We start from the raw sequence: 27,322 nt of genomic DNA, 5'->3' as shown, positions 1-27,322 counted from the left end.
CTCAGGCTGGGCACATATCCTTTACTTCCGCAGGCTTTCCAATACATACTGCAGTGCTTGTGCTGCCTAGCAACTAGATATACACAATATCGCCTGTTGCGCAAGCGCAGTAGTGAGCCCCATGCCTCTGACATCACCACAGCATCCACGTTTCCCAGCAACCAGGCCCATACAGAATCGCCGGCCGCGCATGCGCAGTAGTATCCCCATACCGCCGACATCATTTCTGGCACCGCAGGCCCCATTTCCGGTGCGCGCATTTAAGCCACAACGCCGCCGGTCACGCTACACACTGGCAGCAGGGCGCAGGAGCGCCGCTCATTAATCTGACAACTAAGGTAACCCCTTTTTCTTATCCACACACCGGGCCTTCTCCACCACTGCACAATAGTACAAGTATGCTGTTTTTATGTCCCTTACTTACCCATCCTTGTACTGATCTACAGACCTCACAGCAGGGCTACCTCTGCAACTCTATACCCACAGCATCTAGGCATTCAAGGTACGCTACTTACAGATCCGCTATGTTCACTATATCCTCTATGTACCTCCTCTTACTTATACACATTTACTGTTCCTTTTTACAGTGTATGCCTTCATCCTCAAGGATCTCAAATCCTCTCTCTTTTGCATAACTAAGGTAAATGATGCCTTATCTGGTTTTGCCAATGTGCGTAGTCATAAGTTCTGGCTTCCTTAGCCTTCTACCCTTGATTTTGTAATATTACCAACGCCCCCTTCTGGGCATATATACGTGGTGTTCCTTATATAACATGTACCATGATTTTATGCGGCTACTATGTTCGTTGTCCTTTATTATTATTTGTTTATGTTTTCATTTGTTTCCTCCATCCAGGTCGGGATTTTTATTTTTATGTTTATTCTTGTTTACCGATTTTGAATATTATGTACTGTACATACTGTATACTTACGTATTTTGTTTCTGTTTTTTTCCTAGCGACTATATTTAAGGCTCTGGTAGGGCCGAAACGTCATAACTGCCTCTGGTCGCTTTCATATCACACAGTCATTTTGTAAATAAATTTTCACCTTTGCAATATATACACAGAGTGTGCGGTGTACTATATTTTCTATGTACGTGGGGCTTCCATAGCCCACTACACTACAATTTTCTTTACTTGTCTGCCCGCTGAATTCTGGCACCTGCTGCTGTGGTGGCTACTAGTGATGAGCGAGTGTACTCGTTACTCGGGTTTTCCTGATCACGCTCGGGGGTCCTCCGAGTATTTGTTATTGTTCGGAGATTATTTTTTCATTGCTGCAGCTGAATGATTTACAGCTATTAGCCAGCCTGAGTACATGTGGGAATTCCCTAGCAACCAGGCAACCCCCACATGTAATCAAGCTGTCTAGTAGCTGTAAATCATTCAGCCGCCACAATTAAAACTTAATCTCCGAACACCAACATATACTCGGAGGTCACCCGAGCGTGCTCTGGAAAACCCGAGCAATGAGTACACTCACTCATCACTAGTGGCTAGTACCTCATGTTTGTGCGCGGTCTGTAGCATTGGTACGTGGCGGGGGGGGGTTTCTGCTTTCTCCTAAGATGAGTCCCACTGAGTTTATCAGAATGGCACCCCAGTGCTTTCTACATTTTATTTGGTTGCTCGGAGCGCAGTCCAGTAGCAGCTGATCCCTTCTCTACATGTGGAATTAATTCTCAATCACTGGAAGGACACAGCTTTTGTAGAAACTGGGCATTATAGGCAGCGTGATAAAGCCAATTCGTGGTTACCACTTTGCCAGGGTTTGTGTTTATAGTATTCTTGCTTTTATTGGCAATCTGTTATCCAGGTTTTGGCAGATCTGAGGGTCTAGGACTGTGAATGGTCCACATTGAAGCCTTCACAGGTGTGACGGGCGAAGAGGAACCCAGAAATATGCGTTATAATATAATGGGAATGTGAAAGATTACATTATTAATGTTTACGACCAGCTGCAGCCATAAATCATGTTTTTTATCTCGCAGCTTTAGGTTGGCAGTAAGCTACATGTACGGCTGGGCTTCAGTTATTTATCTGTATGGTATACCATATGATCAGAGAACATGTCAAGTCTTTGACAGCAGCCATCTTGGTCACTGAATACAAGGGAACATTGGTTTGGGTCATTGTTCATCTTTAGGTCATTTTCATCAGTGCAGTTATTGGAGAGGAGTTTGTTTTTGGCACGCAGCGAAGAGATTCTCCTTTGTAAGACTTTTTGGCTAATCAAGGGAACCTGTCATTAGATTCTTGTTCCTAAACCACAGGCTGCTTCAATTCGAGGCTGACTGTGTGACTGCAGACAGGGTCTGTAAGGAGAGTCCTAACTAGTCTGATGCGGTCCCTAACTGACCTCACCCCACTCAGTGGACTGACCAGGGCTGTGGAGTCGGTAAGCCAAATCTCTGACTCCTCAATTTCCCTGATTTCTGACTCCATGGCTCAGACTCCGACTCCACAGCACTGGTCACTACTGAGCATGTACATAAAGTGCAGCACAGATTCATCTCAACTAAAGGCCAATATGCTCAGATCCAGAACAGAACTGACATTTATAGGCCATTTCATAACCTTAACAAATTCTTCTGAAAACTTTTAAAGCAAATGCTGCTTTGTACTACTGTATCCACCTTATTATATATTTTTGCAGTCTGTCCATTTTATACTGATTCCAGCTCCACCAAAATGGACACAGACTCCGACTCCATAGCCCTGCGACTAACACGATTCCTATGTACAACCACCGGAGAGACCTGTCAGTCAACTAGATTGGGATGTGGAGAAGTCATCAGGGGCCTACCTTGGACTACTCAGCCAAGAGCCGAAGGAATATTCATTAAAGGGAATCTTTTGTAACAGAACAATTGTTCAAACCAAGTGCATGCACTCAGTCCACTCTTGGCATGGCTAGAGAGTTAAAGGGAACCTTTCACCTGAATTTGGCGGGACCAGTTTTGGGTCATATGGGCGGGGTTTACGGGTGTTTGATTCACCCTTTCCTTACCCGCTGGCTGCATGCTGGCCGCAATATTGGATTGAAGTTCATTCTCTGTCCTCTGGAGTACACGCCTGCGCAAGGCAATATTGCCTTGCGCTGGCGTGTACTCCGGAGGACAGAGATTGAACTTCAATCCAATATTGCGGCCAGCATGCAGCCAGCGGGTAAGGAAAGGGTGAATCAAACTCCTGAAAAGCCCACCCATATGACCCAAAACTGGTCCCGCCAAATTCAGGTGACAGGTTCCCTTTAAAGGGAACCTGTCATGTAAAATAACACTATTAACCTACAGCTGTAGATCTAATCTACAGATAGCTATTACTGTGTCCCCGGCACTGACTGACATCAGTCTCGGCATTAGGGCCGGCGGTGAGTTGGTGCCAGAGGCGCGGTTATAGCCACCTCTCTGTGCACTGAGCGGTGATTGAAACGGTGCTGGCGCCACCCCTCTGACTGACAGAGCGAGACTGCCTGACGGAATAAAGTCCATTTCCTCTCTTGGCACCGTAGCTCTCCGTGCAGATGTCGAATGGTGTCAGAATTATATTAACTTGCAGGTTACTAGCTTTATTTTACATGACTGGTGCATGAGACTGTTATCCGTGAATTATTATTTGCTGATGACTCTGCACTTAACGCTAGCACGGAACAGCAGATGCAGCATGAACTGGACTGTTTTTCACAAGCTTTCGACAATTTTGGTCTCGAGATCAACACCAGAAAAACTGAAGTCATGTATCAATCTGTTCCAGGGAAACTATACGAGGAGCCACGTATCACGGTGAAGGAGCAAAACCTCAAAGCAGTCGATAACTTCAACTACTTAGGCAACACACTTTCTTGTGAAGTAACCATAGACGCTGAGGTTAATAACAGAATTGCCAAAGCCAGTGTTGCCTTTGGGAGACTGTGTAAGAACTTTTGGGAACGAAGGGGGACTCAGCCTTATCACCAAGCTGAAGGTCTACTGTGTGGTGGTCCTCACCACACTTCTCTATGCTAGCGAGACCTAGACAGTCTACAGCCGGCATGCTAAACAGCTTACCGCATATACTCGAGTATAAGCCGAGATTTTCAGCCCACTTTTTTGGGCTGAAATTGCCCCCCTCGGCTTATACTCGAGTCATACCGGGGGTCGGCAGGGGAGGGGGAGCGGGGGCTGTCTAAAAATACTCACCTAGTCCATGCGCGGTCCCTGCTTCCCCGGCGCCGGCAGCAGCAGCTTCAGCGTCTTCCTGTACTCAGCGGTCACATGGTCCCGCTCATTACAGTAAATGAATATTCGGCTCCACCTCCCATAGGGGTGGAGCCGCCTATTCATTACTGTAATCAGCGGGACCATGTGACCGCTGAGTACAGGATGAAGCGCTGCGGCGTCGGGGGAAGCAGAATCTACACAGCGGCAGGACCAGGTGAGTATACGGGGAGGGGAGCGCTGCGCTGCGCGATAGTCACCTGCTCCTCGTTCCGGGCGCCGATCTGTCTCCAGCAGTGACGCTGAGGTCAGAGGGCGCGGTGACGTGCGCGCCCTCTGCTGAACGTCAGTGCTGGAGACAGATCGGCGCCGTAACGAGGAGCAGGTGACTATTGAAAGTGCCCGGGGCGTGAGCGACGGAGAGGTGAGTATGTGATTTATTTTTTTTATCGCAGCAAATGGGGCAAGTGTCTGTATGGAGCATCTATGGGGCCATAACGTTCCTGCAGCACTATATGGGGGCCATAACGTTCCTGCAGCACTATATGGGGCCATAACGTTCCTGCAGCACTATATGGGGCCATAACATTCCTGCAGCACTATATGGGGGCCATAACGTTCCTGCAGCACTATATGGGGCCATAACATTCCTGCAGCACTATATGGGGCCATAACGTTCCTGCAGCACTATATGGGGCCATAACATTCCTGCAGCACTATATGGGGCCATAACGTTTCTGCAGCACTATATGGGGCCATAACGTTTCTGCAGCACTATATGGGGCCATAACGTTTCTGCAGCACTATATGGGGACATAATGTTTGTGCAGCACTATATGGGGCAAGTGTCTGTATGGGGCCATAATTAACGTTTGTAGGGCACTACGGCATATGGGGCAAGTGTCTGTATGGAGCATCTTATAGGGCCATAACGTTTGTGCAGCACTATAAGGGGCAAATATCTTTATAGAGCATCTTATGGGGCCATAATCAGCATTTGTGCAGCATTATATTGGGCAAATGTGTCTATGGAGCATCTTATTGGGCCTTTATTAACCTTTATGCAGGATTATATGGGGCATATTTTAATATGGAACCTCTTATGGGACCATAATGAACAGTATGGAGCATTATATGGGGCTCCTGATTCAATATGGATATTCAAAGACACTTAACCTACTGATGTCTCAATTAATTTTACTTTTATTGGTATCTATTATTACTTTTGACATTTACCGGTAGCTGCTGCATTTTCCCCCCTAGGCTTATACTCGAGTCAATAAGTTTTCCCAGTTTTTTGTGGCAAAATTAGGGGGGTCGGCTTATACTCGGGTCGGCTTATACTCGAGTATATACGGTAATCATTTTCACATGAGTTGCCTCCGCAGACTCCTCAACATCAGGTGGCAAGACAATGTCCCAGACATGGCAATTCTGGAACAAACTGGGCTCTGTAGTGTTTATACTCTCTTGCTGTAAGTCCATGCCAGGTGGGTTGGACATGTTGACAGAATGCCTGACAGCCGACTACCGAAACAACTGCTGTACGGAGAACTGTGCCAAGGAAAGCGAGCAGATGGGGGGGCAGAAGAAGCGCTATAGAGACTGCCTTAAGGCGTCTCTCAAAAACTTGGAAGTCAACACCAATGAATGGGAAGAGCTTGCCCTGGATCGTCCAGGTTGGCGGGGCAGGATCACCTCAGGAGCATGTGCAGTTGAAGATAGGAAATTCTTGGACACAAAGAAAGCGTGCAGTCCACAAGGCACAAGCAGAATCTGGTGTACTGACCACATCTGCAGCCCTATGTCAAGTATGTGGGTGAACCTTCAGGGCCCAGACTGGCCTCATCAGCCACCTCCTGACCCATAACTACTAATTCTCTTATAACTCTGAAGCCATGATCATCTTCTACTACGAAGGACGAACATCACATGACTGGTTTCCTTTAGGTGCATCTTCCCGCCTCTATTTCTTGATTGACAATTCTGGCTTTATAAAGCAAGAAAAGGGCAGGGATAGAGAAATAACAAGTATATGGGTGCACTGAATTTTTTGGCTACACCATGGCTGCACTGAAAGCCTATGCTTGCTTTAAACAGTCATTCTGTGCTGACACTCCCTTTAAGATTGGTAATGCTCACGTCAGTTATAATGAAGGGGCTTGCTAAAGTATGATGCGCCTAATTCACTGAGAGGTTCCCACTTATTAATGAATTAGGCACACTGTTACCTGGCCTGCTCCTCCCCGGAAGTGTGCTGCAGCCAGGGAATGGCGTGTATTTCTGGACTAAGTTACACCCCTAAATCTATGAACTTGACGGGCAGGCATAGCCGCATCCTGCCCATTCTCTGCCCAATTTGACGTAGCTGCCCAAAACTGGTGTGATAATGCCAAATGTCACAATATTTTGCACAATTTCCCAGTTGGACAAAAATATTGCCTCTTAAGATGTTTTACGCAAGTAAAATGCCATCAAATGCCTTACTGAATCGCCCCAGCCACAAGTCCCCGCATTTTCTGCCTACGTTTAGGCTATATTCACATGTTGCAGATTTGATCGTGGAATTTTCTGTGCAGATTCTGCATTTCTTGGCAGAAAACGCAGGTCAGAATCTGCGTATTTTTTGTGCGTTTTTGTTTTTGCGGATTTTTTGCAGATTTCTTCCTTGTTTTACCCCTGCAGATTTCTATAATGGAATGGGTGCAGAAACGCAGCAGATCTGCAAAAAGAATTGACATGGTCCTTTTTTGAATCTGCTGCGTTTTCCGTGCAGATTTTTCCGCACTATTAGCACAGCATTTTTTTTTTTTTGCCATTGATTTACATTGTACAGTAAATCACTTGCGTTTCTGCTCGGAAAAAAACGCTGCAGATCTGCAGGAAATCTGCAATGTGTGCACATACCCCGAAACACGGCAGCGTATCACAGTTACTCCTTATTTATGGTATCTAAATATTGGGTTTTCCCTACACACACATTTGGCTGGAGGCTCCACCATAAATTTATATGTATATACTAGATGGTGGCCCGATTCTAACGTATCGGGTATTCTAGAATATGCATGTCCACGTAGTAAATTGCACAGCCCACGTAGTATATTGCACAGCCCACGTAGTATATTGCACAGCCCACGTAGTATATTGCCCAGTGACGTAGTATACAGCACAGAGCCACGTAGTATATTGGCCAGCCACGTAGTATATTGCCCAGCCACGTATGTCACAGGTTAAAAAATAAACATATACTCACCTTCCAGGGCCCCTTGTAGTCCTGTCGCCTCCTTCTCGCGCAGGACCTGTGATGACGTCACAGTCACATGACTGTGACGTCATGGCAGGTCCTTCTCGCAGAGCATCCTTGCCACCGGAACCTGCCGCTTGCATGGAGCGGTCACCGGAGCGTCGTGAGGAGCGGGAAAGGTGAGTATATAATGATTTTTTATTTTTTTTTTATTATTTTTAAAATTAGATGTTTTTACTATTGACGCTGCATAGGCAGCATCAATAGTAAAAACTTGGTCACACAGCGTTAATAGCGGCGGTAACGGAGTGAGTTACCCGCGGCATTAACCCTGTGTGAGCGGTGACTGGAGGGGAGTATGGAGCGGGCGCCGGGCACTGACTGCAGGGTAGTAGGGAGGGACTAATCGGACTGTGGCTGTCGCTGATTGGTCGCGGCAGCCATGACAGGCAGCTGGCGAGACCAATCAGCGACTTGGATTCCATGACAGACAGAGGCCGCGACCAATGAATATCCGTGACAGAAAGAAAGACAGAAGGACAGAAAGACGGAAGTGACCCTTAGACAATTATATAGTAGACTAGATGGTGGCCCGATTCTAACGCATCGGGTATTCTAGAATATGCATGTTCACGTAGTATATTGCCCAGTGACGTAGTATATTGCCCAGTGACGTAGTATATTGCCCAGCTCCGTAGTATATTGCCCAGTTACATAGTATATTGCACAGCCACGTAGTATATTGCCCAGTTACGTAGTATACAGCACAGAGCCACGTAGTATATTGCCCAGCCACGTAGTATATTGCCCAGTGACGTAGTATATTGCACAGCGACGTAGTATACAGCACAGAGCCACGTAGTGTATTGGCCTGCCACGTATGTCACAGGTTAAAAAATAAACATATACTCGCCTTCCGAGGGGGCCCTAGTAGTTCTGTTGCCTGTGTTCGGTTCAGGCAGCAGCTTCCGGTCCCAGGGTGTGACAGGGTGGATTGATTTAAATCACGCCGATTTAAATCATGATTTTAATCATGATTTAAATCACTGATTTAAATCAAAAGGTTTTTTTTAATATAAATCACGATTAAAATGAGAAGTGAGAGCAGTGCGCATGTGCGCCCATAGTTACACGGACGAAACTAGGGGCAACGATCTAACGCCAGGGTGAGGGGGGGACCCCAAAGTAAGTAAAAATCTTTTTTGTTTTACTATATGGCAATAGGTAGGTGTTTAAAAGCAGCATGTCTTAATTGTATAAACTATTAATAGCCTCCACATTTTGTTCATACTGCCCCTTTAATTCCACACTTCTAGCTTGGTTTCACTTTTGGTTTAGTTTCTTTTTCCATTCAGTTGACATGCCCAAACTTGTTGGATAGTCAGCATCCTACAGAAACCTCTGGAAGAGCATGGCATTGTGAATGTTACACATATACAGCCTTTATTCTACTGAGTTAAACAACTCAGCTTTATCTCATGATGGAAGAACCTTTGGATGGTAAAATATTTTCCTCAAAAAGCAGTTTATTGAAAAAAATCCGATTTAAATCAAAAAAATCCGATTTAAATCAAAAAAATCCGATTTTTTTGATTTTTTTAAAAAAACATTGATTTTTATCCACCCTGGGGTGTGATGACGTCGCGGTCACATGACCGTGACGTCATGGCAGGTCCTTGTCGCACACCAACCTTAGCACCGGAACCTGCTGCTTGCATGGGCCGGTCACCGGAGCATCGGAAAGGCGGCGGAAGGTGAGTATATAATAATTGTTGTTTTTTTTAATTATTTTTAACATTAGATGTTTTTACTATTGAGGCTGCATAGGCAGCCTCAGTAGTAAAAACTTGGTCACACAGGGTTAATAGCGGCGGTAACGGAATGAGTTACCCGCGGCATAACGCAGTCCGCTACCGCTGGCATTAACCCCGTGTGAGCTGTGACTGCAGGGAGTATGGAGCGGCCGCCGGGCACTGACTGCAGGGGAGTAGGGAGGGACTAATCGGACTGTGGCCATCGCTGATTGGTCGTGGCAGCCATGACAGGCAGCTGGCGAGACCAATCAGCGACTTGGGTTCCATGAAAGACAGAGGCCGCGACCAATGAATATCCATGACAGAAAGACAGAAGGACAGACAGAAAGTTGGTAGTGACCCTTAGGGTACTGTCACACTCTGCAACTTTCCAACGATCACGACCAGCGATACGACCTGGCCGTGATCGTTGGAAAGTCGTTGTGTGATCGCTGGGGAGCTGTCACACAGACCGCTCTCCAGCGACCAACGATGCCGAGGTCCCGGGTAACCAGGGTAAACATCGGGTTACTAAGCGCAGGGCCGCGCTTAGTAACCCGATGTTTACCCGGATTACCAGCGTAAAAGTAAAAAAAAAAAAAACCGTACATACTCACATTCCGGTGTCCTTCTCAGGTCCCTTGCCGTCTGCTTCCCGCCTGACTGAGTGCCGCCGTAAAGTGAAAGCAGATCACAGCGGTGACGTCACCGCTGTGATCTGCTCTTACTTTCCGGCCGGGAGTCAGTCAGAGCGGGAAGCAGACGGCAAGGGACCTGACGGACACCGGTATGTACGTTTTTTTTTTTTTTTTTTACTTTTACGCTGGTAACCACGGTAAACATCGGGTTACTAAGCGCGGCCCTGCGCTTAGTAACCCGATGTTTACCCTGGTTACAAGCGACCGCATCGCTGGATCGCTGTCACACACAACGATCCAGCGATGACAGCGGGAGATCCAGCGACGAAAGGAAGTTCCAAACGATCTGCTACGACGTACGATTCTCAGCAGGGTCCCTGATCGCTGCTGCGTGTCAGACACTGCGATATCGTATGGATATCGCTGGAACGTCACGGATCGTACCGTCGTAGCGACAAAAGTGCCACTGTGTGACAGTACCCTTAGACAATTATATAGTAGATAACATTTTTACTCTTCGCCACGACAGCACCCTACTGGAGAGAGGGATCCGCCCCGCAGGAACAGGAAACCTATTGAGAAATAAATGGAGGCGGTCCGCCTCTCCTCCTCAGTTTAGGTTTCCTGTTCCTGCGGGAACGACAGGACTCTTACTGAGAAGACATACCTGGGCTTGCATGCCGCCTGCGCAGTATCCGTGAGAACGGCAGGGGCTGCGGCTCAGAAGCAGCGTCGGGGGAGTTCCGTTAGACGGCTCCCCCCTCGTCTGATGGAGCGGGCAGACGGCCGGGTCCGGGAAAGGCCGACCGGCGTCCTTCCCAGCGTGCGGTACGGCAGCAGGAGCCGGGTAAGGTGACCTTCCAGCGGCCGGCGTTGAATCCCGGGCCGCGCGTGCGCCGACCGCCGCACATACAGGCTACCCCGGAAGTGGTCTTGGACTTCCGGGGCGCCTAGGCCGGATCCAGGGCGGGGGAGCCGGCACTGATCTGCGCATGCGCAAGAGAAAAAAAAAAAAAAAAAAAACGTTTTGGCGCTCTATTTAAAGCGCTCACTAACGCTGAATCGGCGATGCAGAGATGTCATCCCCAGGTGCCATGGACCCTACAACCGGAGTTCCAGTACCCCCCGCCAAAGATCACGCCAGAGGATCCTCGGACACCGCTCGTAAAAGCGACGGTTCCAGAACAGGATCTCGGCCTTCTGATCCGGTATTATTTGCTTCACTGGGTGAGTTGTGAACTCTACCTATTAAGCTAACGCTGTCTCCCTATCTCTCTCTTTTCCCTTTCTCTCTCTACTTACACGCTTAGAGCAAAAAACGACAAAAAACGAAGCACAGGGAATGTGCCTTGTGTAACCAGCCCCTCCCTGACTCATACCCCAAAAACTTTGTGAGGACTGTTTAAAAGAAACACAGGGAGCAGCAGTGTCCATTACGGACCTACGGGCCATTATTAGAGAAGAACTAAAAAATATGACCCAGGAAAAACCGCGTAGTTCTAAATCTAAAACGCCAACACTTGTGTCAGACTCCGACAGTGACCAACCGATACTGTCAGATGCCTCCCTATCATCATGTCCAGCGTCATCATCCTCATCAGAGATTGAGGGACGCTCATGTTTCCCCTTGGACAGTGTGGACAACTTTGTAAAATCTATTCGAAATACCATGGTGTGTGAGGAGTCTAAGGGTGCGCAAACCGCGCAAGAAATAATGTTCGCGGGTTTGGCAGACAGAAAGAGGAGATGTTTTCCGGTTATTCCAGCAGTGAAAACATTGATTAAAAGAGAGTGGGAGAAGCAAGATCAGAGAGGCTTTCTACCCTCAGCCTCAAAACGCAAATATCCGTTTAGTGACGAGGAGCTTCTTACTTGGACCAAAGTCCCTAAGGTCGACGCAGCTGTAGCCTCTACCTCCAAACAATCCACTCTACCTGTGGAGGATGCGGGACTATTGGTCGATGCTTTGGATCGTAAGGCTGAATCATCCCTTAAACGTTCCTGGGAAGCGGCTACAGGGATATTCAAACCTGCAGTAGCCAGCACTTGCGCGGCCCGGTCAATGATCATCTGGATTGATCAGTTAGACCAGCAAATTGAAAAGAAAAGCTCGAGGGAAAAACTAAGAGCAGCCATCCCTTTGATACGAGGAGCAGCGGCCTTTCTGGCAGACGCCTCCGCCGACTCACTCCGTTTAGCAGCAAGATCTGCGGGCCTTGTAAATAACGCAAGAAGAGCCCTATGGATGAAGAGTTGGAAAGGGGACGCGCAATCTAAGTCTAAAATATGCGCAATCCCATGTGAGGGTGAGTACCTCTTTGGTAAAACCTTAGATGAGATACTCAAAAAGGCAAAGGACAGGAAGAAAGCTTTTCCTGAAACCTCTATTCCGTTTTACAGGAGAGCCTTTAAAAGGAGGCCGTTTGGCAAAAGGAGGCAAACGGATAGGTCTACAACATGGACCCCTAAAGACGACAAGCAGAGAGGTACCATGTTTAGAAGACCCAACCCCCCAAAAGACAAATACTGAGGACATACCAGTTGGGGGCAGACTTAAATTTTTCACCACCCAATGGGAGAAGATAACATCTAGCTCGTGGGTTTTAAATATCGTCCGAGATGGAATTAAATTAAAATTCTCTCGTGTACCCCACGAGTCTTATATTATAACAACTCTCAGCTCGCCTATACAGCAACAGGCTTTAGAGCTTGAAATTCAAACCCTAATATCAAAACGGGTCCTAGTCCAAGTGCCAGTGGGACAGGAGGGTAGGGGATTCTATTCTCCCCTATTCTTAATCTCTAATCCCGACGGTTCTTTCAGAACCATCATAAACCTTAAAAAACTCAATTCATTCATTGAAAATTATACATTTAAAATGGAGTCCATTAGGTCCACCATAAAACTCCTCTTCCCAAACTGTATGATGGGGGGCATTGATCTAAAGGATGCTTACTATCATCTCCCCATTCATAACAGATACCAAAAATTCCTCAGAGTGGCGGTAAAAATCAACAACGAGGTTCGTCACTTCCAGTATGCGGCCTTACCCTTCGGCCTCTCAACAGCACCGAGGATCTTCACCAAGATAATGCTAGAGGTGATGGCATACCTACGCCAGAAGGAAACTTTGATTGTGCCCTATCTGGATGACTTTTTGGTAATAGGAAATTCAGTTACTCAATGTGCCGATCGTTTGGCTCACGCAATTTCCTCTCTACAGGACCTGGGCTGGATAATCAATACCGACAAATCCAGACTCACTCCGCTTTCCCGTCAGGCGTTTTTGGGGTTCCAGTTAGACTCCATATCTCAAAAGTGTCTCCTGCCGCAGGTAAAAATCCTACTGATCAGACACAAAGTCCTAGCCGCAATAACTAATCCTCGTATATCCCTAAGACAAGCTATGTCGTTACTAGGGTCTCTTATCTCTTGTATACCAGCAGTGAGATGGGCTCAACACCACACTCGAGTCCTACAACATCAAATTTTACAAGAGGATAGACGGTTATTTGGTCACCTAAATACAAAAATAACCTTATCTCAGGAGGTTTTAACTTCCTTAGAGTGGTGGCTAGACTCAAACCATTTGTTGAGTGGGGTTCCATGGGTAATAACGCCATCTCACACCATAACCACTGACGCCAGTCCTCATGGATGGGGCGCTCATATGGGGAACGATTATTGCCAGGGTTTATGGAGCAGGGAAGAAAATTGCAGCTCCTCTAACTTTAAAGAACTGAATGCTGTAAAATACGCCTTATACCATTTCCTCCCACAGATTCGGGGAAAAGACGTCAGAGTCCTGTCCGACAACACCACCACGGTGGCGTATCTAAATCGGCAAGGAGGTACGCGATCAGAGACTCTGATGTCTTCTGCTACGGAAATCTTAAATCTAGCAGAAAGTCACCTAACATCCCTTACTGCATTGCACATAAGGGGAGCAAGCAATCAGCAGGCGGACTTCTTAAGCAGACACACCCTGAGGCAAGGAGAGTGGTGTCTAAACCAGCAGATATTTCTGGACATAATATCTCTTTGGGGCCGTCCTCAGATAGATCTCTTCGCCACAAGGAAAAACAGAAAAGTCCGGAGATTTGCTTCTCTATCTCCAGCGGATCATCCGGACATTCTGGACGCTCTCCAAGCCCCTTGGCAGTTCAGTCTGGCGTACGCGTTTCCTCCGATCATATTGCTTCCTCAAGTTATACGCAAAATCAGGGAAGAAGGGGCGAGAGTTGTACTGATAGCTCCATTCTGGCCCAAGAGACCATGGTTCTCATGGTTACAGACCATGTCGGTCTCAGATCCTTGGGTCCTCCCCTCAACGCCCAACCTTCTCTTCCAGGGTCCGTTTTTCCACCCTCAGGTGGACAATCTACACCTGACGGCCTGGAACTTGAGAGGCAGATGTTAAGATCGAGAGGATTCTCGGGGGGTTTAATTGATACGCTTCTCCATAGTAGAAAACCCTCCACCACAAAAATCTATACAAGAGTATGGAGAAAATTTTTTCAATTCCATACATCTACCGACACATCAGAAATTCCGATACATTCTATCCTGGAGTTTCTTCAAAAAGGGAGAGAACTAGGTCTAACTGTAAACACCTTAAAGGTTCATGTTTCAGCGCTAGGAGCCCTCTATGGCCATAACATCGCGGGGGATAGATGGGTATCCAGATTTATTACGGCCTGCGAAAGAATGAATCCAGTTAACATACCTAGGATTCCACCCTGGGATTTAAATTTAGTCTTACAAGCCCTAACAGACTCTCCATTCGAGCCAATAGACTCAATACCAATTAAATGTCTATCACTAAAAACGGCCCTCTTGGTAGCACTGACTTCAGCTAGGAGAATCAGTGACATCCAAGCACTCTCTATAGATCCACCTTTTTTGTTAACCTTTCAGGATAAGCTAATTCTTAAACCAGACCCTTCCTACCTGCCCAAAGTAGCAAAAAAATTCCACAGGTCACAAGAAATAATCTTGCCCACTTTCTTCAGTAATCCATCCACTCCTGAAGAACAAAAATATCACACTCTAGACGTTAAAAGAGTAGTGTTAAAATACATTGAAAAGACCAGCAGCTGGCGACAGAGTAGGGCTCTGTTTATTTCCTTCCAGGGCGTCAAGAAGGGTCATGGAGTAACAAAAAGCACCTTATCCCGGTGGATCAGAGAGGCTATCAGACTGGCTTACTCCGCGAGGAAAGAAAACCCTCCGGAAGGCATAACGGCACACTCTACCAGAGCGATGGCATCCTCCTGGGCAGAGAGGGGAGACGTCCCGATTGAAACTATATGTAAGGCGGCAACGTGGTCAAATCCTTCTACATTTTATAACCACTATAGGCTAGACCTATCGTCAACTTCTGACCTAGACTTTGGCAGGACTGTCCTCAGCACGGTGGTCCCCTCCCTAGGTGATGGTCTCTGAAAGATCTCCAGTAGGGTGCTGTCGTGGCGAAGAGTAAAAAGCCGGATTACTCACCGGTAATGCTCTTTTAGTGAGTCCACGACAGCACCCTCTTACATCCCTCCCTAGATTAATATAATACATATTATTTGAGTAAAATCCTTTTAATCATAAGCAAATAAGTTTAAACAATGAAATAAATGATATTTGCCTAATACTGGCGGTCCTCCGGGTACTCTGAAATCAAAACTGAGGAGGAGAGGCGGACCGCCTCCATTTATTTCTCAATAGGTTTCCTGTTCCTGCGGGGCGGATCCCTCTCTCCAGTAGGGTGCTGTCGTGGACTCACTAAAAGAGCATTACCGGTGAGTAATCCGGCTTATCTCCTAGCAGAGCAAAGGACCGGACATGTTGCAGTCCAGTGTGTCAATACTTCCTCCTTAGTTGGTATATACCACATATATTAGATTAGTTATGGTTTTGCACAGCTTTTTCTAATATCTATGGTTAACCTTTAGGTATAACTCATTATTTTCCTAATTCTCATCTGTCTTTTGGCCCATAGAGAGTGACTAAAATGGTGATCTTCCCTACTGACTTCCATCCCATTAACACAGAGGCTTTGGGAGCCACCGTTGTCTTGATCAGTAGATCTCCCAATGGTCAGACCCCCAGTGATCACATACATTTAGTGATTTAGTGGATGAGTGATTACTGTCTGCCTCTGGATAGTGCCGGAGCAGTGTCTGGAAGCCTCTCGGGTAAGAGACACCTGGGCATGTCTATTTCTTGCTTTCTGCATTGGAGGATGACTTCAGGGAAAATGTTTCTTTGCCTCGGGTATAGAGTGTAAGGTAAAGATTAGTGTTTCTAGGTGTGCATTCAGCCTGACTTCTGGTCCACACAGACCGCCCTAGAGGATAGTCGGAGTGCCGGTCTGTAGATGACACGCAGCTAATTCTCCAATAAAGGGCCTTCTCTGAAAATGGGTTGTGCCGATACTTCTCTGGCTTTTATCTTTTTTTTTTTTTTTTTTTATTAAGAATTACCAGCACTATACCCGATGTCCTGTACAAAGGCAAAGATGACACATTTCCTGAATACTGAGATAGAAGTTCTGTAGACATCCGTTTCTATATCTTGTGTAGCATTTGCATCTTAGCATTTGCATCTTAGCATTTTCACACCAGATGGCCAGCTCCAGTAAAATATGCTGGGATGGGGACACGGGCACAAAGGGGCATGGCGACGACTACATGTGAAGTTCTCTATAAGCCTTTTCATTTCCTTATCTAGGAGCTACCAGCAGCCTGTAGATATCTTGTGATAAACATATGGTGATCAGCCTTACATTACAATCCACGGCCTAATATTCTGCGGGGTTCTATTGTGTAATCTTATGTATGCAATGTGCACCTATCTGCTAGCTGCAGACCCTCTCCTGACTTCAGTGTGCACATGAAGGGGGTCACTTGGTTCATTACATAAGTCAGCCCCATTCTCTGTCTTGTCATCAGCTGTGTGGCTGAGGAGGCATCTAACTAGGATATTGACCTGAGCCAGCCACCTTTATCATGAGTTTGTCAAGGGGAACAACAGCTTTGTCTAAGGGTACCGTTACACAAAACGATTTACCAACGATCACGACCAGCGATACGACCTGGCCGTGATCGTTGGTAAGTCGTTGTGTGGTCGCTGGGGAGCTGTCACACAGACAGCTCTCCAGCGACCAACGATGCCGAAGTCCCCGGGTAACCAGGGTAAACATCGGGTTACTAAGCGCAGGGCCGCGCTTAGTAACCCGATGTTTACCCTGGTTACCATCGTAAATGTAAAAAAAAACAAACCGTACATACTCACATTCCGGTGTCCGTCAGTTCCCTAGCCGTCTGCTTCCCGCACTGACTGAGTGCCGGCCGTAAAGTGAAAGCAGAGCACAGCGGTGACGTCACCGCTGTGCTCTGCTTTTACTTTCCGGCCGGCAGTCAGTCAGTGCGGGAAGCAGACGGCTAGGGACCTGACGGACACCGGAATGTGAGTATGTACGTTTTTTGTTTTTTTACATTTACGATGGTAACCAGGGTAAACATCGGGTTACTAAGCGCGGCCCTGCGCTTAGTAACCCGATGTTTACCCTGGTTACAAGCGAACGCATCGCTGGATCGGTGTCACACACACCGATCCAGCGATGACAGCGGGAGATCCAGCGACGAAATAAAGTTCCAAACGATCTGCTACGACGTACGATTCTCAGCAGGGTCCCTGATCGTTGCTGCGTGTCAGACACAGCGATATTGTATGGATATCGCTGGAACGTCACGGATCGTACCGTCGTAGCGACAAAAGTGCCACTGTGAGACGGTACCCTAAGTTGTAAGGAGGGGATTTTTGGATTGGACTTGAATTTTTTATCCACTACATCTGACAGATGCTCAATCTTTTGAGATCTTGCAATTTGGAGACCAACTCCACACCTTGTGCTCTTTTGTCACATCCTTCCTACCATGCATGAACTGCTTTTATAGTGTCAGTGAGTGTCATTCCACTGAAAGGGGCCACTGTTAACATGAAGGTGTGCACGTGATCTGTAACAATGTTTGGGTGGCTATATGTCACTGTAACTAACTGGTCTGCGTAAATGCCCCATGTCTTCCAGTAAACCAGAGATTCCCAAACTGCAGTCCTCCGTCCCCCAAATCTTGTTTCAGGATTTCCTTAGTACAGGTGATGGCCTTATCACATCATGAGCCCTTGGCATGGGTTCTGTCACCTGTGCACTGCTAACGAATGGAGTTAGGAAACAATGCAGTGAACCACTGCCCATAGCATTACGCTGCCTTTATCAGTCTGGTGCCACCTCTTGCTCAGATAATCGATGTGTACAGTCATTCAGGTCATGTAAAAGAAAATCGTTATTCATCATACGCCATTTTTCATTACTCCAGCCTTCCCTTCTGATGCTCATGTGCCCATGGTAGCCACTTTTTGTAGTGGACAGGAGTCAACATGTATTTTTGGTATAGCCAGTGCTAGAGAATCAGTCAGTAGGACTAAGCCATCTATATGGGCATGCAGGTCATAGCCGAATAAAATGATACCTTGATATCTGTGATCCAATGTCTTATTCCAGAGAAATCCAATTTTTTCTTAATATGTAAATGAGATGTTAAGATCTATGGGCTATAGATCTCCCTGAGAATCTGACTTGAGCTACTTCTCTTTTTCTTTTTTTTTTTAATGGAAGTAGGAGTGAGCAGTGTGAGGCATGTATATCAGGAGGGCAGACTGTCAGTCATTACATGTCTCACACAGGTAATGCTCCTTTAATTTATAATATGCTCTGGAGGTGGATATTCATGGGATCTATGTTCGGCCCATAAATTTTAACATTTCATTTACCTGTTAATAAAAACAAATTTCTATGGGATAAGACATTAAATCGTAGATATCAAGATACCATTTTATTCAGCTTTCTATGTTGATCCATTTAACCTTTTCATTTACTGCTGCCACAGTATCTCTTCTGTAGCCTCAGACCAGACAGCATTCACCCCAGCGACCCCGTAACTAGCTGTCCTTCCTTGGACCACTTTAGAAAGGTGTTAATCCTGTCCGGTCCCCCACGCCCTCTGATCTATCAGCATTCGGCTATGTGTGATTAAATGCCCTCCTTAGCCAGCCCTGTATAACATAATTCAGTTAAATAATTGCTTTAAAAAAAAAAAAAAAAAAGCTTTCCTTATGCTAATGATGGCTTTGACTAGTCGATGGAGCGTTAGTATCCTCAGACACGTCAGCCCTGTTTCCATGTTAGCATGCCCTCGTGTGCTTGATAATATAATTTGCACGAGCAGCGACATCGTGACTGATCGTGACTTCATTAAGAATTCTTATTTTATATTAACTTTCTGATGTTTAAAGTTTAATGCCAACATTTATGTTTATTCTTTGACCACAGAGAATATGAAACAGGCTTCAACATGACATCCAGATTTGGGAAAACGTACAGCCGCAAGGGTGGAAATGGAAGCTCCAAGTTTGATGAAGTGTTCTCTAATAAGCGAACCACTCTTAGTACAAAATGGGGAGAGACCACATTTGTGGCCAAAGTAGGGCAGAAGAGGCAGAATCACAAACCAGATATTGCAGACCTCCCAAAGCGAACCAAAGTTGACGACGACGAAGACGTGGCTGAGGATCCTTTTGGATTTGATAGCGATGAAGAGTCAAAACCAGTGTCATCAAAAAGCATCTCGCAGCCCAAGAGTGCCCCACAACAACCCTCAGAACATTTTGGCGCAACAGGATCAGAAAATATCATCCCTGTGCTAGATGCAAACAGCAGAATGGATCATCCCATCGCATCAGAATCCGCTGTGTCATATAAATGTGTCTCTTTTGACAATACATTATATGGATTGAAAGAAAAAAATGCAAACAAGATCACTGAAGATAATAAATATCTAAGCTCCCCTAAAAAAACCGTCACAGGTAATCTGATATTCAAAGTTTTATGACCTAAAATATATGTAAAAACTTGTTATATAATTTCTGCAATGTCTGCTCAGCCCGCTTTCACATATCTGAGTACGGGAAGTGATGTCCCAGCCGGCTGCAGGTTTCCTGACCTGAACGCAACAGCCTCATATATGCATCGACGGTCCAAACATTATAGTTCATACTCGGACCATGAATGTCATCCATGTGATACTGGCCTTAGATGGGTTTTCCTAATAGCCTAACTTTAACCCCTTAACGACCGGAGGTATTTTTGGTTTCCATTTTAATTTTTGCTCCCCTTTTTCCCAGATCCATAACTTTTTTTTTTTGTCAAAATGGCCAATTGAGGGCTTGTTTTTTTACGGGACAAGTTGTACTTTTGAACTAACCCTTTGGTTTTAACATATAGTGTATTGGAAAATGGGGAAAAAAGTTCCAAATGTGGAGAAAAAAAAAAAAAAGTACAATCCCACAGTTGTTGTTTTTTTTTTTCTTTGCTTTTTTTTTTTTTTTTTGTTTCTTTGTGCCATGTTCACTAAATGCTAAAACTGACTTGCCATTATGATTCTCTAGGTCATTACGAGTTCATAGACACCAAACATGTCTAGGTTCTTTTTTATTCAAGTGGTGAAAAAAGTTCCAAAGTTAGATTTAAAAAAAAAAAAAAAAATTGCGCCATTTCCGAGACCAGTACTGTCTCCATTTCTCGTGATCTGGGGCTGGGTGAGGGCTTATTTTTTGCATGCCGAGCTGACGTTTTTAACAATACCATTTTGGTGCATATATGTTCTTTTGATTGCCTGTTATTATGCAATGTTACGATGACCAAAAAATGTAATTCTGGCGTTTTGACTTTTTTTCTCGTTACGCCATTTAGCGATGGGTGATTTCGAATGCAGCGATACCAAATATGTGTATGTTTGATTTTTTTTTTTTATTTTGAGTGGGGCGAAATGGGTGATTTGAACTTTTATATATTTAAAACATTTTTATTTTTTTTAAACTTTAGCATGTTTCAACAGTCTCCATGGCAGACTAGAAGCTGCACTTATCCGATTGGCTCTGCTACATGTAGGTGATGATCAGATCGCCTGTATGTAGCAGAGTTTCTCACTTGCTATGAGTGCCAACCACTGGGCACAGTTTGGGCAGCATAAATCTGCTGACAGGTTCCCTTGAACTCAATTTGCAGCCAGCAATACCCAATGCAGGTATAGAAGGCAAATGGTTTAACATTTTTAATAAATCCCAAATGTATGCCTGAAAAAAAAAAATTGTCCCTAAAGGCTATGTTGACACGCCTCTTAAAGCATTTGGTGCGTTGTTTGAGTGGCGTGTGCTGCACCCCAAACCTTACTCCAGTCAGTGATGAAAGGAATGCCCCAGCTCTGTCCATTTTTACAGTGTTGGGCAAAACTGTCATGAAAATTCCAAAATTAGCAAAAAAAAATAGTTGCGCAGAAATCTAACTTACAATAATAATCACCTTTATGTTTATATAGCGCTAACATATTCCGCAGCGCTTTACAGGTTGCACACATTATCATCGCTGTCCCCGTTAGGGCTCACAATCTAAATTCCCTATCAGTATCTCTTTGGAACTTCTCAATCATTCATTCCAGAGTTTCTGCGATGGAGTAGAAAAATAACATAACATTGAAGCCCCATGTATTTCTGAAAATATATGCAAAACTTATTTGAATATCCAGATGAGAATAATGCTACAGCTCTTTAAACCGCATGTGTATATAAAAAAGTGTCCCTGGTTAGGAATGGCCCGGTCCAGACCTGGTGATATTTTCAAGAAAGTTACTACCCTTGATCTTCTCCATAGCAGTAAGAGCCGCTTATTGGATGTTTCATTGAATCCTAAAAACTAATTATCTTCACACTAACGTGTTCTGAGCATGAGTAAAGAGTAGTCGTTCATGGAAATGTCTATAACTAGCGTGACTCATTATGTCTCAGCGGCAATTATGCCTACTACTTATGCTAAGGTGCCATTCTTTGAAGTTTTCCAGGTTAGATGAAGTTTTACTAATTTGTATGTAAATGGTATCTAAACATTGTTAACCTTAAAGAGAGCTTTTCACAATTGTGTGCTACATGTAACGTTTTTTTGTGCGACGTGTCCTCTTTTTCCGACCGTGCATGCGCGGCCGGAACTCCGCCCCCTCCTCCCCGCACCTCACAATGGGGCAGCGGATACGCTGAAAATCAGCATCCGCTGCACCCGTTGTGCAGCGCAAACAACGCTAGCGTCGGTACGTCGGCCCGACGCACTGCGACGGGCCGAGTACGACACTAGTGTGAAAGTAGCCTAAGACGTTACCAGAAGGTAGTTAACTGCCCGCTTGTGTTGCCTAAGGCTATGTGCACACGTTCAGGTTTTTTCGCGATAAAAACGCTATAAAAACTCATTAAAAACGCATACATTATGCATTCTATCATTTAGAATGCATTCTGCATGTTTTGTGCACATGGTGCGTTTTTTTCCGCAAAAAAAACGCATAGCGGCAAAAAAAGCAGCATGTTCATTAATTTTGCAGATTTTTCCCGCGATTCTATGCATTTGGAAAAAAAACGCACAAAAAAACGCGGTAAAATTGCGGTATAACGCATGCGGATTTCTGGCAGAAATGTCTGGTTTTTGTCAGGAAAATTTCTGCCAGAAATCCTGACGTGTGCACATACCCTTACCCCAATTTCTCGTGGCTCAGTGCAATCACAGAACTGCTCTGTTGACTTCTGCTCTGTTGACTTCTGCTCTGTCGATGGGGTGTTGCTGCCAGGAAGCAGGAATATTGCCGGCAGGAGCGGTACATGACCACTCTGAGCCGGGAGAGATCGGCATAGGGCAGCACAGGCAGGTAGTCTGCAACTGTTATTAGGTGCTTAGGCCCATAGAAACTAAAACCAAAAGAACTCTAGGGATGTAAAGTCATACTCTGAAATCTGTGAATTGTTTTTCATGATTTGTCTTCTTTTTTTGTCAGGTAATGCACCGAGTTTCATAGAAGACATAAATAGTTTCAGCACTCAGAGTGAATATGACAGCAAGAAAACTTTTGATTTGCTACATTTTGGAGTTTCCTCAAAATCTTGTAACAGTAGCAAAAAGCCTGTGGAGTCAATGCTCTCTAGTTTCACCACTGACACAGATGACTGGGATTTGGCATCTGTAAAAAAATCTGATTTTCCAGTACATAAAGATCTTACTGGAGAAACACAGAAATTTGAACTGTTTGACTGGGAAGATCTGACGGAAGAAATTTCAGAAACCCCAGAGATTGAGTTATGTTTGGGTGCAGGTAGTCCAAGGGATGAAGATTACTACATTCAGTCTAACGAACAACTGGCCAACCCTGAAGAGCAAATGAGTGAAGATGTTCTCCAAGGCGGCGTGAAGCTTGGTAACTGTAGGACATATTGTAGGTCTAACAAAGCAAGATCTTCACAGGGTTCTTCAAATTTTGATAAACTGTTAGATTGTTCAAGTTATAACACTGGCAAATCTAACAGTGCGTCAGACAAGACGAATGCTGTGAATAAAAGCAGTGGTACTAGACCCATTGGTCGGACTAGAGATTACACTGTGCTCCATCCATCGTGTCTCTCTGTATGTAACGTTACCATACAGGATAGCATGGAGCGGAGTATGGATGAGTTTACATCAAGCCCTTCTACAGATTTAGGGGAGGCAGGGCGTCTTCGAAAGAAAGCTGATTTGGCAACCGCAAAAACCACCACAAGGTTTCGCCCGGGAAATACAAAATCTAAGAAGGATGCGAAGCTGGAGTTTTTTGGGTTTGACGAACAAGATGATGGAACTGGTGGTGATGGTGGGTCTAAACCTTTTGGGCAATCAAGCTATAGAATTAAATATTTTGGGTTTGATGACTTGAGTGAAAGTGATGATGAGGATGAAGATGAATGGCCTCAAAGAGAGAGGAAATCAAAAAAGAAGGCTAAAGGTGTGATGATGCCATCAGAGTCCATTGCGCCTAGCTTCGGCGTCATTACTAATATGCAGAGTATACAGTCTACAAATGATATCGGTAAGTATTAGGAAACATTAAAGTAATGTATGTAAAATGACCTTGTATAGATTTAATGAACAAAAACTGCACGTTTTTGCACAACATTTTACAGAGAAGCCACTCATCACTCAAAGCAGCCGCAGTTGTAGTCTTCCTGATAAAGCCCAAGGTAAGTGACCTGTTAGTAGGCATACGCACATCCATGGAAAGGTGGTGGGTCACAGCTCTTCTGTTATCCTTCTGTCCTATTTTTTTTTTTTTTTTTTCTTTAAGGGTGAGTGGTCATATAATCCTCCATTAAGTAAATTGTTAGCTTCATGTTGAAGCATAAATTAAAAATCTTGAGAAATGGAAATGTAACATTAGTTGTATATTGCTCCAGATGATTGAAAACTGCTACATGCACTTAGTAGTAGGATGGACTGCGGTTGGTCAGCCATACGCCCTGCTGCACTGTTCATTATTTGTAATGGTCTCAATGTACAGAACATTCCTGGAAAGAAACACTTCTGTTTCATCCACATCAAGATGAATTATGTGACTTCACGGAAGCAGAAGAGCTTTTTCCTTATGTTCCCACAGAGCACAAGCTCAACACAAAATCTGATGTTCTCACAATGAGTTTTGGATGCTCTGTATTTTCACTGTACAAAAAACAGTTCCACCAAAGTGGATAGGATTTATAGAAATCTCATGTCCACTGTATTTTTTTTTTTAACACTGTTTCAACTATCATGCGGTGTGTGTGTGTATAATATTCTCTACGTGTCACTTTATCTTGGGCGTTATTCTGAGTTTTACATGCATATTTCACCAATTAATTTGCATTAGATTGTGGAAAATATGCAAGGAAAGGAAAAAAAAAAAACCTTGTACCTTTACGCACACAATGGAATAGATACCCTGTATTCAGAACAAACTTGAGTGAATGGCACCAGGACGCACAATACTATAATGGAGCGGATGTATGTAACCCTTTTCAGACCCACAGCATGCAGTGTAAATTGTAACTGCAAAGTGGTGCTCAGCTTTCAAAAATACAAAAGCATGCAACACAAACACGGAGCCGAGAACAGAAAAAAGCGGCACTCACCAATGTCAGCGCAGTGATGTTCTTTAATGTGTCATATTGTTAAAATACAACAGCAGGTTGTAGGCGATGAGGGTGCGGGGAGGGTGAACTGGACGACGGCCGTTTCACGCAATCAGCGCTTCCACGGGTCCAGATACCCTGTATTGCCAACCAGGAATTCATGGCTTTAAAGGGGGTGTTCATTACTAGTACAACTCCCTTCTTTATCAAAATGTTTGGTTCTGATAAAATAATAAAGCTTATACTCAGTCACCGCTCCAGCAGTGTCTGCACTCGCTCTCCCCGGGCTCTCGTGCGGTGTTATGTCACGTGGCACCGGCGCCCAATCAGCGCAGGCAGCAATGACCCTGCCTTTGGACAAATCGAACATGAAGAGGATGTCGAGGCTGCAGCTCATCTTGGACTTCCTCTTTCTGATCAATTCGTCAGAAGGCGGGGACAGTGAAGCCAGCTCTGATTGGGCGCCGGTGTCACGTGTTACAACAGTCCGGGAGCCCACGGGGAGAGAAAGTGCCGATATTGCGGGAACGGTTCAGCACGGGAGGTGAGTATAAGCTTTTTAATTTTATCGGGGCCAAGCAGGGAGTTTGAGAAGTTGTCCAAGTAGTGGACAACTTCTTTAATAAAGTACCAGCCCCACCCAACTTTGTTTTAACTAAGCATCACACAATAATGTTTAACTATGAAATAATTGGCAACTTGGCCAACATCCTCACAACAGTACAGCCTACTATGTTAATGAACCGCCAATGAAGATAGAGGAAAATTATATTGTATCATATTCATTAGTGCATAGATATTCTACATACCATATTTTGTTTCTGTAGGAAGTCTATCATATTTTACATATATAAATACATACCCACACTGTCTTGCAAAAGTATTCACCCCCTTTTGTCATTTTTCGTGTTTTGCTACACAACCTGGAATTTCGTTTTCTATTTGTTTTTTGTTTTGTTTTTTGTTTTTTTTAAGGTTTGCATCAGTTCATCTAAATTACATGCCTACAACTGTGAACATTTGGTTTTCTTTTTATTGTGATGCAAACAACAAATAAAACAAAATAACAAAACTTCAGTGTGCATAACTATTAAGCACCCCTCCCTCTAAAGTCAGTACTTTGTAGAGCCTCATTTGACAGCAATTACAGCTGCAAGTCTCATTGGATAAGTCTCTGACCCTTCCATATCTTGCTACTGTGCTTTTTGCCCATTCCTCAAAGCAAAACTGCTCCAGCTCCTTCAACTAGATGGTTTCCTTTAGTGAACATAATTTTTCAAGTCTGACCACAGATTCTCAATTGAGTTAAGGTCTGGTCTTTCACTAGGCCTCTTCAAAACATTAACACGTTTCTCCTTAAACCCCGTAAGTGTTGCTTTAGCATTATTCTTTGGGTCATTGTCTTGCTGGAAGGTGAACCTCCGGCCCAGTTTCAAATCACTGTCAGACTGAAACAGGTTTTGCTCAAGAATATCCGTGTATTTTGCACCATTCATCTTCAGCTAGACTTGGACCATTTTCCCTGTCTTTGCTGCTAAAAAACATCCCCACAGCATGATGCCGCCGCCACCATGTATGAGATGGTGTTTTTGGGGAGGTTATGAGCTGTGGTGATTTGGTGCTAGACATTTTTTTTAGTTTTGTGGCTAAAATGTTCAATCTTTGTCTCATCTGACCACCGCACCATTCTTGGTACATTTGGGGAGTCTCCTTACAATTTTTGTGTGTAATTAAGGGCCTTTTTCTGCCCGCTCTTCCATAAAGGTCACTTCTATGGAGTATAGGGCTTATTGTGGCTGTATGAACAGATACTCCAGTCTCTGCTTGGGAACTTTGCAGCTCCTTCAGGGTTACCTTTGGTCTCTGTGCTGCCTCTGATTAATGCCCTCCTTGCCCGGGCTGAGAGTTTTGGTGGGCGGCCCTCTCTTGGCAGGTTTGTTGTGATACCATCTTCTTTCCAATTAATGATAATGGATTTGATGCTGTAACGTGGGATCATCAGAGATTGGGATATTTTTTTTTTTTTTTTCTCTGACCCAACCCTGACTTGTACTTCACAACAACTTTGTCCTTGACTTGTTTGGAGATCTTCTTGGTCTTCATGGTGTTGTTTGGTTAATGGTGCCTCTTTCTTAAACCTGTCATGTGACTTTTAGTATCTATACTGTCCCCACTGTGTTGTTAGTGATGCAATCTGCATCTCTAACACGTTTTTTTCATTAAAAACTGTGCTGTAATCATGTCTAAAAAGTAGTTGATATATTTAGATCGTACCTGCTCCTTTAATGATAAGGGTGTGCTTCATTTTCGTTCAGTCACAAGTGTCACCGCACACAGAATTTGATTGACGTTCCGAGTTGCGCCGACATCACTCGAATCCGCTGTAAA

At 44.8% G+C, this 27,322-nt stretch overlaps 1 protein-coding gene across 6 annotated transcripts in view; it reads left to right on the top strand.

The window, feature by feature from the left end:
* Window positions 1-27,322, top strand: part of WAPL (WAPL cohesin release factor) — a 132,990-nt gene that overhangs the window by 3,146 nt on the left and 102,522 nt on the right. For 2 of the 6 annotated variants that reach the window (XM_077259314.1, XM_077259315.1), the window contains exons 2-4: window positions 19,260-19,792; window positions 22,798-23,859; window positions 23,954-24,010. In XM_077259314.1, the coding sequence (XP_077115429.1) occupies window positions 19,282-19,792; window positions 22,798-23,859; window positions 23,954-24,010 (1,630 nt within the window). In that variant the 5' untranslated portion in view covers window positions 19,260-19,281. Of the gene's footprint in view, window positions 1-587; window positions 641-19,259; window positions 19,793-22,797; window positions 23,860-23,953; window positions 24,011-27,322 lie in introns of all 6 variants that reach the window. The other 4 variants (XM_077259316.1, XM_077259318.1, XM_077259313.1 and 1 more) reach the window with 3 other exon arrangements.

This window comes from Ranitomeya variabilis, chromosome 4 (genome assembly GCF_051348905.1).
Source record: "Ranitomeya variabilis isolate aRanVar5 chromosome 4, aRanVar5.hap1, whole genome shotgun sequence".
Classification (NCBI taxonomy): Eukaryota; Metazoa; Chordata; class Amphibia; order Anura; family Dendrobatidae; genus Ranitomeya; species Ranitomeya variabilis.
The sequence above is the reverse complement of the archived record's forward strand: the minus strand, read 5'-3'. Positions and strand labels throughout refer to the sequence as shown.